Source organism: Chiloscyllium plagiosum, unplaced genomic scaffold, assembly GCF_037043375.1.
Source record: "Chiloscyllium plagiosum isolate Xiang-an unplaced genomic scaffold, Cpla_swu_hap1 HiC_scaffold_8, whole genome shotgun sequence".
Lineage (NCBI taxonomy): Eukaryota > Metazoa > Chordata > Chondrichthyes > Orectolobiformes > Hemiscylliidae > Chiloscyllium > Chiloscyllium plagiosum.
Window position 1 is genome coordinate 82084864 of NW_028270146.1, and position 16928 is coordinate 82101791.

At 40.6% G+C, this 16928-nt stretch overlaps 1 protein-coding gene across 5 annotated transcripts in view; it reads right to left on the reverse strand.

Annotated features, from left to right (window-relative positions):
- prkd1 (protein kinase D1) overlaps window positions 1–16928 on the reverse strand; it is a 334526-nt gene that overhangs the window by 11609 nt on the left and 305989 nt on the right. For all 5 annotated transcript variants that reach the window (XM_087990032.1, XM_043698044.2, XM_043698045.2 and 2 more), the window contains 3 exons: window positions 13584–13661; window positions 11632–11911; window positions 6448–6500 (listed from right to left, as the gene is read on the reverse strand). In XM_087990032.1, the coding sequence (XP_087846158.1) occupies window positions 6448–6500; window positions 11632–11911; window positions 13584–13661 (411 nt within the window). The remainder of the gene's footprint in view (window positions 1–6447; window positions 6501–11631; window positions 11912–13583; window positions 13662–16928) is intronic.

Genomic DNA, 16928 nt, shown 5'->3' on the forward strand with positions numbered 1-16928 from the left:
TTCCAGGATGTAGGAAGGGAACTGGGAATAATTAGTCAATGAAGAAAAATAGTACTACTGAAATGGGGGTCCATCTCAGGATGTTGGCCAAAGAATCTTCACAGGATTTTGAGTTCTTCTGTAACATTGTGGGCGGCACGGTGGCACAATGGTTAGCACTGCTGCCTCACAGCGCCAGAGTTCCGGGTTCAATTCCCGCCTCAGGCGACTGTCTGTGTGGAGTTTGCACATTCTCCCCGTGTCTGCGTGGGTTTCCTCCGGGTGCTCCGGTTTCCTCCCACAGTCCAAAGATGTGCAGGTCAGGTGAATTGGCCATGCTAAATTGCCCGTAGTGTTAGGTAAGGGGTACATGTAGGGGTATGGGTGGGTTGCGCTTCGGCGGGGCGGTGTGGACTTGTTGGGCCGAAGGGCCTGTTTCCACACTGTAAGTAATCTAATCTAATCTAAAAATTTCAAATAACTCCCCAACCACCTCAAGAGTTATTTACAGTCCTTTACAATACAAAGAAGGGAGGGACAGCTGCATCTGCAAATTCACCTTTGTCCCACAGATTGGTAATGGCAAAACTGAGCACTAACATGAATATTCAAAACAGAGTGAGTGCTAAAATGCAACATTGTTTCTTGTACAATAATGACAATATCTCTTAACTCCCCTGTAATCAGCAAGGCCTGCCAACTACGAGATGTGTCACAGCTTAGCTCTGTGACTAAGCTCGCCTCAATAATTAACGACGTTGCACACATGAATAAAGTGAAATCAGTGTAATGTGAAATGGTTACAAGTGAAAGCTTAATCCAGAAAATACCCACGCCAACATGAGGTTCTCAGTAGGTCTTGTGTTAGTAGCAATGGAGCTGAGCAGGAAAAGGCCATGATGAACAGTCAGAAGGCTCTTTTATAGGCAAAGTGTCAGGATTCAGGTAAAACTCTGCCCTAGGTTTGCCCAGCTGCAGTATAATGTTCAATTCTGGGTTCCACACCACAGGGAGGAGGTGAGACTCTTGAGAAGATACATAAGAGATTTACTATTAAGGTTCCAGGAATGAGGGATGATATTCACAGGGATGGATTAGAGAAGTCCTTCCAGGACAGAATGCTGAGAGCACAGTGGAGGGAGGTATTTAAAATCATGAAGAACTTAGAAGAAGTAAATAAAGAGACACTGATTCTAATGGGTGGAAAATTAAGATGTGGGTAACAAATTTAAGGGGATTGGCAAAGGAATGAGAAATAATATAAGGAAAATCTTTTTATGCAAGTGCTTGGGGATTTGCAAGTTGTTGGATATGAGTACAATAGGAGCTTTCAAAAGAGAAATGAATAAATACTTGAAACATAAAATAATCAGTGATCTGTGGAAAGATTGGGTAAGAGAATAAGCTAAATTGCTCTTTGGAAAAGTTTGTGTAGACACAATGGTCTGAAGGAGCTCCTATGTGCTGTTCTATTCTGATGTTTTTTTAACTTAAACAGGCATTGCTTAAATGAAAATATAAATGGAAACATTTTACAAAGGTTGAAACTATATAACATATAACCTAAGGTGTTATAAAAGGTGCTTTTCAATTTTAAAATCACAAGTCATAATGTTTCATGAATAGATATTATTTTCAGTGCTCCCTTTAAAATATATTTCATACCACTTTGCATTTTTAGTTTGAAGTCAACTAAATAAAGCTAATTCATTTTGAAGCATTGCAGTTTAGTTGCATTTTTTTACTCTCAGGATATCAGCTGAAAATGTAATAGATGGGTGTGAAGCAGTCAGTTGTTTAATGTGTTAAAATCACCAACGCAACTCATTGAAGACAACGTCACTCATCTGTCTTAAAATCATCCTCACCCATCAAATATAAATAGGAATGTGACATTTGGCTACTATGTACGCTTATAGTGCCCCAATCACATTCCTCAGTATAAAAAGCACCTTTTTCAAGTTAAGAGTATTTTTGATGAAATGACGAGAGGAAAACGTAGTGTGATTTAGCGTGATTCATTTCCCAGAATGATGATGTTTTTTACAGAGATGGTAATGCCAACGATAAATCCACCACCTATTTTAAATTTGCTGTCACTTTTACATTAGTTTTAAACAAATGGCAGATGGATCATTTGTTCAGCCACAGCACAGGGCATGTCATTGCTGAAACTGCCTGCCCCCACACAGGCCCTGATACTGGGAGGTGGGGGCCAGGATTGACTGAGTGGGCGAGGAGAAGGGTAAACATGGAGTGGATTATTTTGAGTAGGTTACAAGGAACCGGAACAGAAAATATCCCACAGCTTGACCACAAGACTGCCTTGTTTCACCTGATGGGATAGACACTTGGCACCAACCATCCCATGCCATTCAAAAAATATCCATGGAGGCGGGCGAATGACAGGCACAGTGCAGCTACCTTTGTTATTATTCACTCATGTGCATTGCTGACTGGTCAGCATTTATTGCCCATCCCAACTCGCCCTTGATAAGGTGGTGGTGAGCTGTCTTTTTGAACCGATGTCCACCTGCTGTGGGTTGACCTGCCACATCCAGTTGCAAATGTGGGGGGTTAATTAAACAACTCACTGGAGAAGAAATATCCCCATCCTCACTAATGAATGAGACCAACTCATCAGTGCAAACAAAAAGCCTGAAGCATTCGCAGCTATATAAATACAGTGGCTTCAAAACCTGGTCAGAGGCAAGGAATACTGTGCAGAGTAACTCACCTCCTGACTCCCTAAATCCTGTCCACCATCTACAAAACACAAAGGAGGAAACTCCAGGATTCTGACCCAGTAACAGTGAAGGCATGACGATATATTCCCAAGTCAGGAGGGTGACTGACTTGGAGGGGAACTTGACGGTGGTGATGCTCCCATGTATTAGATTAGATTACTTTAGATTACATTAGATTACTTTACAGTGTGGAAACAGGCTCTTCGGCCCAACAAGTCCACACCGACCCGTCGAAGCGCAACCCACCCATTCCCCTACATTTACCCCTTACCTAACACTACGGACAATTTAGCATGGCCAATTCACCTTACCTGCACATCTTTGGACTGTGGGAGGAAACCGGAGCACCTGGAGGAAACCCACGCAGACACGGGGAGAATGTGCAAACTCCACACAGTCAGGCGCCTGAGGCCCTTGACTTCTAGATGAAATGTTTGTGGGTTTGGAAGGAGCTGTCTAAGGGTCTTTGGTAAATTTCTGCAATGCTGCTCCTGAATGTCAGTGGTGGAGGGAGTGGATGCTTGTGGATATAGTGCCAATCAAGAGGGCTGCTTTGTTCTGGATGGTATCTTGCTTCTTGAATGTTGTTGGAGCTGCAGCCATTCAGTCAAGTAGAGAGTACTTCATCACACTCCTGACTTATGCGTTGTAGATAGTGGACAGGATGTAGGGAGTCAGGAGGTGAGTTACTCGGCACAGTATTCCTAGCCTCTGACTAGCTCTTGTAGCTATTTTATTTATATATCTGCAAATACTTCAGGCTTTGCGTTTGCACTGATGAGTTGGTCTTTTCCATTAGTGAGGATGGGGATCTTAGTGGAGCCTCCTCCTCCAGTGAGTTGTTTACTTGTCTCTCACCATTCACATTTGGATGTGGCAGGACTTCAGAATGCCACATGTAATTAGTTCTGTCAGGTAGATTCACCAGGCTGACACACCAATTTTGAATATGCCTGGTACTGCTCCCTCTTGCACTCTTCATTAAACCAGGCCATGAAGTTACAAACTGTGCTGGAGTACAATTCTGCTGTTGATGCCCTGCAGTGCCTCATGGATGCCCAGTCTTGAGTTGCTAGATCTGTTTGAAGTCTGTCCCATTTAGCATGGTGTTAGGGCAATGCAGCATGGTGGAGGGAAGTGGTTAGTGCTGCCTCACAGCTCCAGGTATCCTGGTTCAATTACAGCCTGTGTGAAATTTGCATGTCCTCCCCGTATGTGCATGTATTTCCTCCGGGTGCTCCAGTTTTCTTTCCATAGTCCAAAGATGTGCAGGTTTGGTGGATTAACTATGGGAAATTGAGGGTTACAGGGATAGAGAGGGTAGGGAGGTGGGTCCGGGTGGGTGTTCTTCATTGGGTCGGTGCAGTCTTGATGTGGTGAAAGCCCTCTATCTGCACTATAGGGAATCCACGATTCTATGAGGGTGTACTCAATGTGAATGTGAGACTTTGACTCTAGAAGGCTGTGCAATGGTCACTGTTACTGATTCTATCAGGGACAGATGGTAAGGCTGAGGTCAAGTATTTTCTTCCACGTGTTGGTTCCCTCACCCAATTTGTCAGCTATGCCCTTTAGGACCCAACCAGGTTCATCAGTGATACTGCTACTGAGCCACTCTTGGTAGTGGGCACTGGAATTTCATACCCAGAGTACTTTTTGTGCTCTTGCTACCCTCAATGTTTCCTCCAGGTCTTGTTCAACATGGAGGAGTACTGATTCATCAGTGAAAGATGGTAGTTCTATGGTAATCAGCAGGAGGTTTCCTTGCCCATGTTTAACTTGGAGCCATGATGTGAAGGTGCCGGTGTTGGACTGGGGTGGACAAAGTTAAAACTCACACAACACCAGGTATAGTCCAACAGGTTTATTTGGAAGTACTAGCTTTCGGAGCACTGCTCCTTCATCAGGTAGCGAGCGGAGTAGGATCATAGGACACATAACTTATCGCAAAAGATCATAGTCACATACATTGAACAAACCTAGATTAATGTTAAATCTTTCATCTTTTAGAATGGGTTACAGGTTTTGATATGATCTTTCGTGATAAATTCTGTGTCCTATGATCCTACTCCACTAGCTACCTGATGAAGGTGCGTCGCTCCGAAAGCTAATGTGCCTCCAAATAAACCTGTTGGACTATAACCTGGTGTTGGTGATTTTTAACTTGAAGCCATGACACTTCATGGGTTCCAGTATCAATGTTGAGGACTCCCAGGGCAACTCTTTCCTGATTGTGTCCTCCTGTGCTGCCACCTGTGCTGGGTCTGTCCTGCCATTGGGACAGGACATATCCAGAGATGGTGATAACGATGTCTGGGACATTGTCTGTAAGTTACGATTCCGTGAGTATGACTATCAGGCTGTTGCTTGACTAGTCTGTGAGACAACGCTCCCAATTTTAGCACGAGTCCCCAGATGTTCAAGAGAAGGACTTTGCAGGGTTGACAGGGCTATTTCTGCTGTTGCCTTTTTGATGCCTAGGTCAAGACTAGGTGGTCCATCTGATTCCATTTCTTTGTAGTGACTGATACAACTGAATGGCTTGCTAGGCTATTTCACAGGGCAGTTAAGAATCAACCACATTGCTGTGGGTCTGGAATCACATGTAGGCCATACCAAGTGAGGTCCTTCCCTGAAGGATATTCATGAACCAGTTGAGTGTTTTTTTCCCAAAAGTCAGCAGCGGTTTCATCAGTTGATTGTTAATTCCAGATTTTCTTTTACTGAATTCAAATTACACTATCTACTATAGCAGGAGTTGAACTCACACCCCCAGGACATTAGCTGAGTCTCTGGATTGATAGTCTAGTGATAATACCAGTAGGCCATTGCCTCTCCAAACAGCCTGCTGACATCCAATTTTAGGAACCTTCTGCATGCGAGCTGACATAAATTTCTAGCCTTTCCCTTTGGCATTTTACACAAAAATAATAGTTTTCCACTGAAATTTTTAAAAATATATGTTTGATGTTTACCTTTCGGCTCTGCTCCGCACGCAATTACCCTGTCAAACAACCAGTAGCATTCTGCTTTGGGTAGTTTGCTGCCACAATCTAGCACCTGTCTAGTTCTCAATGGAAGTGGCACTAGTCCAACGAAACAAGTTCGGTTATTGCACGATAGCAGTTAATACATTTTACGCTAGCTTGCTCAGCATAATTGCTCGGCATAAGGACTCTTAGGAACTGCACAAAATACATGTGCTCCTATCTAGTAGCATGCAGAACTCAACTGCCCCAACCAAAGAGATTGTCTTCAAACAATGTCAGATTGTGCGAAGTTCAATGTAATATGGACATTAACCTCTTCAGAATCATTACTTTTGCAAAACAATCCATTGGAATTCATTTGTGATGAAATTATGACTAGAGTGTGCTACATTAAAAATCGAGCTTAGATTAAGAGATCATTTATATGTGAGCTATAGTGTCCCAAGGAAGTCATGTTGGGATTACCAGGATTATTGATTATGAAGGGTTAAGAGTCATTTGCTGCTACAATGGAGCTAACTTTATTTATAGTATCTTGCAAGAGGTCATTGAATGGTCCTCCCAGACTGACTGTTTTTTTAACTAGACTGGGCAAACAGAATGGGCAGCACGGAGGAAAAGTAACACTCTCTGAAGTGTGATAATGTAATGGCACAATTGTCCTCAGGAATGGTTTATCATTGCACTTTGTGAATAACTGTGTTCCTTTAATTTCGGCAAACACTACTCACCACATTCTCCTGGATCTGGCAGTTTGACACTGAAATGCTGATGGATACATCTCCTGATTTAAAAAAAAGAATAATACTGAATTTATGGCTGTGAAATATTTTAGAATGCTTACGCATCAGTTACACTAAATTCATAAAAGGAGGAAATACTCAGCAAGTCAGAAGGCATCTGCAGAGAGGCAAATAGTGACTGTTTCACAGCAGCAGTGCTACTCTCTGCACAGGCGCTGCCTGACCAGCAAGAGTACTTTAATTTCAGATTTCTGAAATCTGCAATATTTTACTAATCTTATACTGGCATTCCTTGCTGCTTCAAATTATTTATTTTTCAAAGAACAAAGCAAATAATCTAACATAAGTGACAGCACAAAATTCTTGAGAACTATACTAATAGTTATACTTAATGCCAGTCAGCCAGCAAACAGTCAACATATTAGATAGCATACTTTTTGTTAAGATTTTCATATCATGTGTGTTGGGCAAATAAGTGGCTCCTTGTACAATAGGACCTCCCTGGGTATCTAGTCATTCATTTTACACTCACACAGCCACAGCCTTAGGGTGGCACGGTGACTCAGTGGTTAGCACTACAGCCTTACAGTGCCAGTGACCCAGGTTAGATCATAGCCTTGGGTGACTGTCTGTGTGAAGTTTGCGCATTCTCCCCATGTCTGTGTAGGTTTCCTCACACAATCCAAAGATGAGCAGGTTAGGTGAATTGGCCATCCTAAACTGCCCACATAGCGTTCAGAGATGTGTAGGTTAGTTGCATTAGTCAGGGGTAAATGTAGAGTAATAGGAGAATGGGTCTGGGTGGGTGTGTTGGGCCTAAGGGCCTGTTTCCACACTGTAGGCATTCAATGATTCTGCAGGTATAGCTGTTCTACTATTCAATCACAAGCTATCTCCTTTGTGAAGATCATGGTTAAATCTCTAACCTGCTCAATCCCAATATCTATTCAGAAGTTACATGACACCAGGCTATTGTCCAACAGATTTGTTAAAGTGATTTCACCTGACGAAGAAGCAGCGCTCCAAATGCTTGTAATTTCAAAGAAACCTGCTAGACTATAACCTGGTGTCGGGTGACTTCTGACTTTGTCCACCTCCATCCAACACTGGCACCTCCACATCATGGCTAAGATCTATTGGTCACAATTGAGGAGATCCATGTAGCTATAAGATTAAAGTAAAACAGGATTTTCATTACAGGTTCAAACGTAAGATTTGGTTAATCTTACGTTTGAAAGATTACGTAAAAAGGTTAATCTAATTCACCTTGCACCACCATCATAATCACAATGGTAATGCGTTCTGATTAAATCACGTCACGATGGCCACAATCATGGCCACAAAAAAGGTTTCTGTTGATCGCAGAATTGATGTCTATTTAAACATTTAGGGAATGAATACAGCTCAATGCTTTCTTTGGCTTTGTGGTGATGTCCTAGTTTCTAAGCCAATCAAAGGCCTACTTTAGGATTTGAGCCCATTATTTACATGGCACTTCCATACACGGTTGAGGGAGTACTGCACTGTTCAGTATGGTTTAGGGAATACTGAGGGAGCAATGAAGGAACATTGAGGTAGCAAGAGGCAGTACTGCACTGTTCAATGCAGTGCTGAGGCCAAACTGAGAGAGTACAGCACCGTTCAGTCTTGTGTTGAGACAGAACTGAGGGAGTGCAGCATTGTTGAGGGAGTACTGTACTATTAAGTTTGGTGTTGAGGGAACACTGAGGGAGAACTGAGGAAGTACTGAAGGAGAACTGAAGGAGTACTGAACTGTGCAATACTCACTCAGTATTTGCTTAGTGCTCCCTCAACACTGTACGGCTGAGGGAGAACTGAGAGAGGACTGATGAATCACCTAAGGGACTACTGCACTGTTCAGTACAATGTTAAGGGAGAACTGAAGGAGTATTGAACTGTTGAAACCATCTGGGTCAAATGTGATACTGGACAAGAGTCCTATAAACTTTTCTGTTTGACTTAAAAGATCACATGGCACTACTTAAAGAAGAACAGGAAGCAATCCAATGTTCTAGTCAACATTTACCTTTCACCATCACCGCTGTAAAACATTTATATCATTGCTTTCATGTACAAAAATTGACTGCTGCATTTGAGTATATTGCAACAGTGTTTCTAATTCAAAAGTACTTTAATGACTGTGAAGTGCTTTGTACATTTTGTGGACATGAAAGTTGTTATATAATTGAAAGTCTTTTTTTCTCTTACTTCAATACAGAGGGCAAGGAATGTGTTGAAATGACAGTGTTTCACAATGTACATGCATGAGAAGTTCTGGATTGGTTTGAATCAGTTTTGGATTTTCATTGATTCAGACGTAGTGCCTTGCAGATCAAAATGTCAAAATGCAAACTGACTTTGAAGTGAAATGAGAGCCTGTCATCAAGATAGAAGCTCAGTCATAAGGATGTACTATCAGCTCCATTCTGATTCAGGCTAGATATTCACTGTTAGCTCGAGTGTTAATGTGAGATGAAATTGTCCAGTATATGTGATTGGGAGGTGTGTATTTTTTAAGTCACTAAATTTTCACTTTCCCTTGCAGAACAAGCAGACCCATAATCTGAAGAAACGAGTAAAGATGGGCAAAGGGGTCCCTTTGCTGATCAACAATACTCTGGATTGTGGGAGAGCAGGATAATCGACCCAGAGTTAATGACTAGGTTGGAATGGCAAAGCATCACAGTCAGAATCGATCAAACCTGGTGCTCAGGACCACAGGAGGGATGGTGCAATGCTCATAGATTCTGTGGAATCTTACTGTGTCGGGGAGATGAGATACACCACATGTGGGGAGAATAACACTAGTGACCCTTCATGAGAGCAGCTACACCCGTGCAAAGTGCAGAGGATTACAATCGAGGCCACAAACTAGTCAGCATAGCACCGTTATGTCTCAGTAATTGAGATATTTTCTTGAGATATTTTCTAAACAATCTATTCAAAGATGTGAGACAGGAGCAGGCAGTTGGGACTAGTTTACTTCTAGGATTATGCTGGGCATATGGACTGGCTGAATTGAAGAATCTGTTTCTGTGCAGTACAACTCTGTGCTATTACACACCTCTGGAGCCGGTGGAACATGAGGCTGGGCTTCCGGATTCTGAGGGAGGCTGTGACAGCCAAGGTCCCAAACTTTTGGAGGACTCTTAGGGAACAAATACATAATGAACACCACATTGATGGTAGATATTTGTTCACGATAGCTAATATCATCCCAAATGAGGCAACATCCTGGGAAACCATTTCTGTGCCCTCTCTGAAGATGCCTCACCCTTCTGGAAGTGTGGTGACCAAGAAATATGTGCAATATTCCTAACTAAAGTTCTAGCTGAAGTTCTATATGGCTGAAAAAGTTGAGTTCTTCCATTGTGAGTATGTGGCTGCTTCTATGGAGAGATTGGCAGGGGAAATAGATCAAACTATCACCCTTTGTACTGTATTCTACACACTGTCACTCCAGCCATACAGTATTGGCAAGGTCAGAGAGGGATAAGACCCCTTGAGTTCCCTCAAGATGTCCTTGCTTCCCAGCACGACAATAAGGTGCCACCATTCAGCCGGCAGCAACCACTTCCTTTCAGATGGGACTTTCAGCGGGATGTTACTTATGTCCCCCCTCCAAACACACACACACACATTAACAGCACAGAGCTGGAACAAATGGAGAGTGTCAAGCTCCTGGGAGTGGTCATCCACAATAAGCTTTCTTGGACTCTTCATGTGGGCACACTGGTTATAAAGGCCCAACAACGTCTCTTCTTCCTCAAGCAGCTGAGGAATTTTGGCATGACGGCGAATACCCTTGCCAACTTTTATGGGTGCGCCATCAAGAGCATTTTGTCTGGACGTATCACTACCTGGTATGGCAACTGTACCATTCAAGATCGGAGATAGTTACACAGAGTGATGGACTCGGCCCGGACAATCACAAAGGCCAACCTCCCATCTATAGAATCCATCTACCGGGCCCGCTGTCAAGGAAAGGCCGCCAGCATTCTCAAAGATCCATCCCACCCTGGCAATGTTTTTCTACAACCTCTACCATCGGGGAGAAGGTACAGAAGCCTGAACACACGCACTCGCTGGTTTCGAAACAGTTTCTACCCTACTACTGTTAGAATACTGAATAGACTCACAAATTCTTAACATTCTCCTGTACCTGTGTCTTTGTCTTTGCTGCTGTTTACCTATCTATGACTATTTAACTCTGTGATCTGCCTGTATTGCTCGCAAGACAAAGCTTTTCACTGTGCCTCGGTACACATGACAATAAATTCAATTCAATTCAATTCAGGTTATGCCCTGAGTATGCAGCCTCTCCTTATCCCCTCTGCCATGTCCCATTGTGTCTTGTAGCTGAGGCTGAGGAGGATGCCCTATAATTGGTGCAGAACACCATCAGAGACCTGAAAACACCGGACCCCCAGAGGGCCTCCAGGCTGAAGTTATTGTAAACAAACTAGCATCAAATTCAGTAGCCTCCCTCTGCCTCAGCTGCTGAAGGTTAGTCCACACTCAGATGTATGGTGGGAAAAGAGAATTCAAGAATGTATGAAACTGACACAGGATTTCTTGACCAAATTAATATTATCACAGGAATATTGAGGAATATATTGTTTCCATTTTATTCATTTGCGCTTCATTATTGTTTTTAGACACTTGATTAGTCAGAACCTGACCTAACCCATAATAGGCACTCACTGTTAATTGCAGGAGAATGTCAGACACCTTTTCTATGTAGGAGACTATGGTATTTGTTTTCAGTCTATACAAATTCATGCTTATTTCCACTTTGATAGTCACCAATCTATGGATAAGATAATAATAAGTATTCATGTGAAACAAATGTATTGTAAATAGGAACCTGCCATGGACTGATGTGATGTCCAATCTGCTAGTTCCACACCATCGATTTAATTTTGCTGTCTGTATCTGCCATCATAATTTCAAAATTTCAGCTCCCACATATTCAACTTGCCCAGCCAACATGTTTCTGTTCTGGGACTCATCACTGAATTCTACCCTTTTTGTTTGCTTTTGTGAGTACATAGCAGGCAAGATTATTTTACTGTCAGCAGTAAGGCTTTTCTTTATTTGAGACTTAAAAGGTACTGAATTTGACAATTTCAAATTATAACTCTCACTTACTATGCAGACTGTGCACGGATCCTGAAGATGAACCTTTTGGAATGACTGGCATCAAGGCATGTTGGATGGCCAACTCCCACATCTGGGCAACATCTATCCCAGTGCCACCTGTCAACACACTGCTGTGTTTAGGTGAACTCAAATGATTGGTCAGGTTTTCACCAACAAAATACATCATACTTGCAGTGGTAATTTCAAAACAGTGAGGATTGGCTCCACAAGGTAATAAGTTAAAGTGTTTTCCGGGTTCCAGAGATAAAATTTCAGATAGTGGAATTTCCTGCAATTAAAACAGTTGTCTTTTATCTTGTGAATAAAAAGTCATCGTAAGCAATAGGGCAAATTAATTATATTGTTACATTTTGATCAAAGATTGGGCACAGAATCATGTACAACTGAATTAAATCATTGACTTATATCTTTCTAACAAATGTATTTTTTCAGCCTCCATTTTTGCCTCACTCCCTTTCTCTATTCCTTCCGATATTTGGATCCAATTCTATACACATAGGAAGTCCCTTTTCATCTGGCAAAGATTAAAAACAGGCTGTTCCATGGGAGATTACTGTAATTCATTCCAAATTTCTCCTCCCAATGTGCTTTTCACATTTTCCCAATCATTGTATGGTCAGCAATACCTTAAATCCTGACACAGTGAGCCCAGGAACATGAAGACCCAATTCATGGAGTACACTTACCATCCCCGCTGAGGTGATACATCCAGAACAGAACTAAATCAGATATCTTCATTATTGCTCTGACTGAGTGCCACAACTTTTAGCACAATGCACTCTCAGACATCAGGGATTGTCCATGAAGCAGCTTGATACAGGTTTGTAACACAAAATTATTTGTACATTTTTGAGACACTGCTTTTCAAAGATCTTCCTGGTGTATTTTTTTGTGCAGGAGGAAAATCTCGGAAGGTCACGTCTGTGTGAAAGCCTTTCTCAGATTTTCATCTCCACAGGTAAGATTCATTGCTTTCCTCTTTCCATTATTTTACTTGTAGGGATGTATCGAAAAGATGGAAGAGAATATACACATCACAACATATGTTTTGTGGCTGTAGAAACAGGTTAAAATCACTAAATACATTAGGAATGCGTTGGGTAGAATGAGAGAGCAGCTTTTGTGTTATCTTTTCCTGCTCAATTTAGTAAAACTTAAAGTTGTGTGCACCATTAGTTTTTATTATCATTGCAGTTTCAAACAGAGAATTCAGTTTAAAAGTTGTAATGTGTTAATCTTTAACTCCAGCAAATTGAAAGTTACCATCTGTTAACACAAAGTCTACAATGCCAGCTGTCAATCATCGGCAGCAATGTGCCATGATGACATAATTCCTCCACATGTCAAAGTGACATAGATTATGAGTCACAGCATGATCTCCTCGAGAATTGACAATCACTTTTACATGACTACGGCAAATCGGGGATGAGCATCTTTGTTTACAAAGACTGACATTTTAAACTTTGAATTAATTCTGTAAGATATTTTTTAAGGGGCACTATCCTTTTCCGAGTACTGTTTCTTTTCCATATAACTAGTAGAGGCAACACTGCTTTAAGATGTTTCATACTATTTACTGTTAAAGTTGTAGTTTTTCTTAATACTATCTTCTTTAAAAAAAATCACAGAATTCCCAATTTGCTCATGACCCGAGTCTTATGTTATTCCCTGTATTGTAAACCTACAATTGAAAGCATTCATTTCAATTTTCTAGTTAAGTATTCAATGCAGAAAAGTTTATTCTATTTAAAGTTATCTGTAATTATTTTGAAATGAAATCCATTTAAAGCCACCCAAAATGCTTCCAATAATGATATAAACTAAAAGGGTTAAAGCAAGAGTTCAACCGGAACTTTTCACTGACATTTAGCTTGCATCATTTTGGATTATTTATTCAGTGTCAATGTTTAACTGAGAAAATCAAGTTAGAAATGATTTACCTTGTAATACTTGCTTCCTGTATCATTCTGAAATAGGGTGATGCATTTACTATCTAGTCTCCAATAGTGTCTTTTTCGCTACAGGATAAAAACACATTCCAATGTTAGAAAATTCTTAAAAGAACAGTGAATAGCACATTTAAATGGTAGCATCATTGATGTACTAGTATTAGGCAATAAAAGCCTTCTGTGCTGAATAAATGTCAGTGTCACAGGCAGAGCTGTTTATACAGTCGTGCGGAGGTTTTATGTTAAGTGCCCAAAAAGGTTTTATCGATATTATAGTATATCTCGGGAGACAGGATAATGCTGGAAGACTGATGCAAATTGGACAACACCATACTGAAGAGTCATATAATAATAAAAAATAAATCAGATTGTGTCTTTCTTTCCCCTTTGCAAAGTTTCTTTGCTTACAGTTTCCAAGCTCCAGTGTTTGTTTTATTCTTAGTGCACTTATAAAACCTTTCCTTCCCTGTATATTTAGCCCCACTAGTGCCATCTCTAACTCTATTTGTAACATTTATCCCGAAGACTAATTATTGAGCAAGTTTATTAAAAAAGGGGTTCAGGCTATAAATTAGGATATTGATGTAGTGTTTATTTGACAAAACAATGTTCTGTTCACTAAATATGTTTTCAGGAGTTTATTAGCTTCTGTTGAATAAGTGGAACTATCTCAGTAATTTTTTTGTATAAAATTATTTCCTTTTTCTTGTTTGGACATTTTCCATAACATTGTTTAAAAAGTGTTCCTCCTAATTATCAGTGCAATTCAATAATATTACATCAACCATTAAATCAGAGTGTTTTGGTCACTACACATACAGTATAAACACTGCAGAAAACAGTTGGGAGAAAGAGTGCACATTAAGAAAGAAGATAACAAACCAGCTCACTATGCCATCTTCTCGAACTGAATTAAATAGATTGTTCGTATCTATCTTTCAACTGTAATCACTTGCTGTATTAATGACATGCAGTTTCTGATCAGCTTTGTAGCAATTGATTCAACGCTATGCACAGAGTGTAAGGGCAATGCGAAGCAGCGCATGTCATCTACACAGATTATAATCTATAGGCTTATTAGCTCCTATCCTTTCTAAAGTAGCAACAGATCAGCAATAAATAATATTTCAATATGGGTTAATCATTTCTAGAATGGCTATGTCAATATAACAGAGCTGAGGAAATGATGTTAAAAATCACACAACACCAGGTTATAGTCCAACAGGTTTAATTGGAAGCACACTAGCTTTCGGAGCGACGCTCCTTCATCAGGTGATGTAACCTGGTGTTGTGTGATTTTTAACTTTGTACACCCCAGTCCAACACCGGCATCTCCAAATCATGAGGAAATGATGGCATGGTGGCATAATGATTAACACTACTGCCTCACAGTAGGTACGGTGGGGTGGATTCCAACCTTGGGTGACTATCTATGTGGAGTTTCCATGTTCTCCCAATATTACCCTTTGGAGGGATGGTACAGATTTGATAGACTGAATGGCTTCTTTTTGCACTATAGAGATTCTATGACTAAGTTGCAACACAAAGCAAAAGTAAGAAAATTGTTCAGGCTGTAACAATATTTCTGTGACATTGAAAAGTAATATAACTAATGGAGAACAGTATCACCTCTTCTCCAGAGGCTGCTGAGAAACTGTTTTAAATCTAAGGAAAAGTGACAAAGATGAATCCTGGTGGCTGATTGTTCACTTGTACGTAAACGGAGTATAATTAAAATAGACACAGCTTTGGTATCACCCTTTGTGACTGGGCTTTCTATTGATCGTAGGTTCATACCCAAATGTCTTGAAGGATAATAGGTGGTAATGGTAACTGTGCATTTCGTTCTACAGAATTGGGATGTGAGAGGTTTTTCTGTGAAATCGATATAATTTTTCTCTATTAGCAGATGTCAACTTGTTAAAAAATGGCAACTTGCATTTGGGGTGAAAATACTCAGTGCACTGTCAGTGGCAATCTAGTTTAGTAGCATTGATAAAACAGACTTGATCCCACTGAAAGGCTGCATTTAACTATTTTCTGAAGAGGTATCTGTTTTACTTTTTGCTCACTGTTTCATTCTTTATGATTGTTAACTTATTTTGTTATTTTCTTACTGAGCAACAATGCGTCACAATAATAGTGGATGCATTTCAAGATGTAACTTAGAATAAATCATGTTCCATGTTTTGATCAGAGCTATGGACCAGTTGCAGCTAGAGGTGGTTCAGTTATATTTCATTCTGTCCTTTCCAGTACAAAATATTTCTGTGCCCTGAGTTGTATTTGGGAGCTGATAATGGAGTGACAAAGCATTTCAATAACCAACATTCTTTGGCGACAGTGAATTAATTTTAAGGATTGGTAAGAAAATAAAGTAATATTTGAGAAGATGTATTAGAGTTAAAGTCCAGACCATTAGTATCAGTAAGAAGCAGAGAACATTTTGCAGCAATGCTAAAACTATTATCAAAGCACACCTATATTAGAATGTACACATGGGCTAAATTTTATTTCAGGAGGGGGGTTGAGGGGTGAGTAGTGCTCATTCTCTGACAGAAAACTTACTTGCAGTTTTGTTGTGTGTTTGGTGTCAACTCTACTTAATATCCCAAAGTAATGTTGCTGAAAGCCGTAGAAATCTTAATGACAACTTTCCATTTACAACTTAGCCTATACATACTTTCTGTCAGAATAAGGTTCAAGCTACTGCTCTCTTTTCTTTAGCATATGATTCTGATATCATCATCATATCGAAATATATAATATTAACCCATTCCCGCAAGTCTTTATCTCTGAGCTATTGGGAGAGGCTGAATAGACGGGGGCTGTTTTCACTGGACTGTTGGAGGGTGAGGGGTGACATAATAGAGGTTTATAAAATCATGAAGGGCATGGATAGGATAAATAGACAAAGGTCATTTACCTGGTTTGGAGGAGTCCAGAGCTAGAGGGCATAGGTTTAAGGTGAGGGGAAAGATTTAAAAGGGACCTAAGGGACAACCTTTTCACGTAGAGGGTGGTGCGTTATGGAACGAGCTGCCAGAGGAGTGATTGAGGCTGGTACTATTACAATATTTAAAAATCATCTGGATGGGTATATGACTAGGAAGGGTTTAGAGGGATACAGACCAAGTGTTGACAAATGGGACTTGGTTAGGTTAGGACATCTGGTCAGCATGGAGGAGTTGGACTGAAGGGTCTGTTTTTTTGCTATACATCTCTATGGTTCCTTTACGCTGCATTACAAATGCCTCTCCCAGAATCTCAGACTTCATACAGTTAGTCACTGTGGTGCTTTGACCAATTTCCTTGATCTGGTTCTAGTCTCATTCT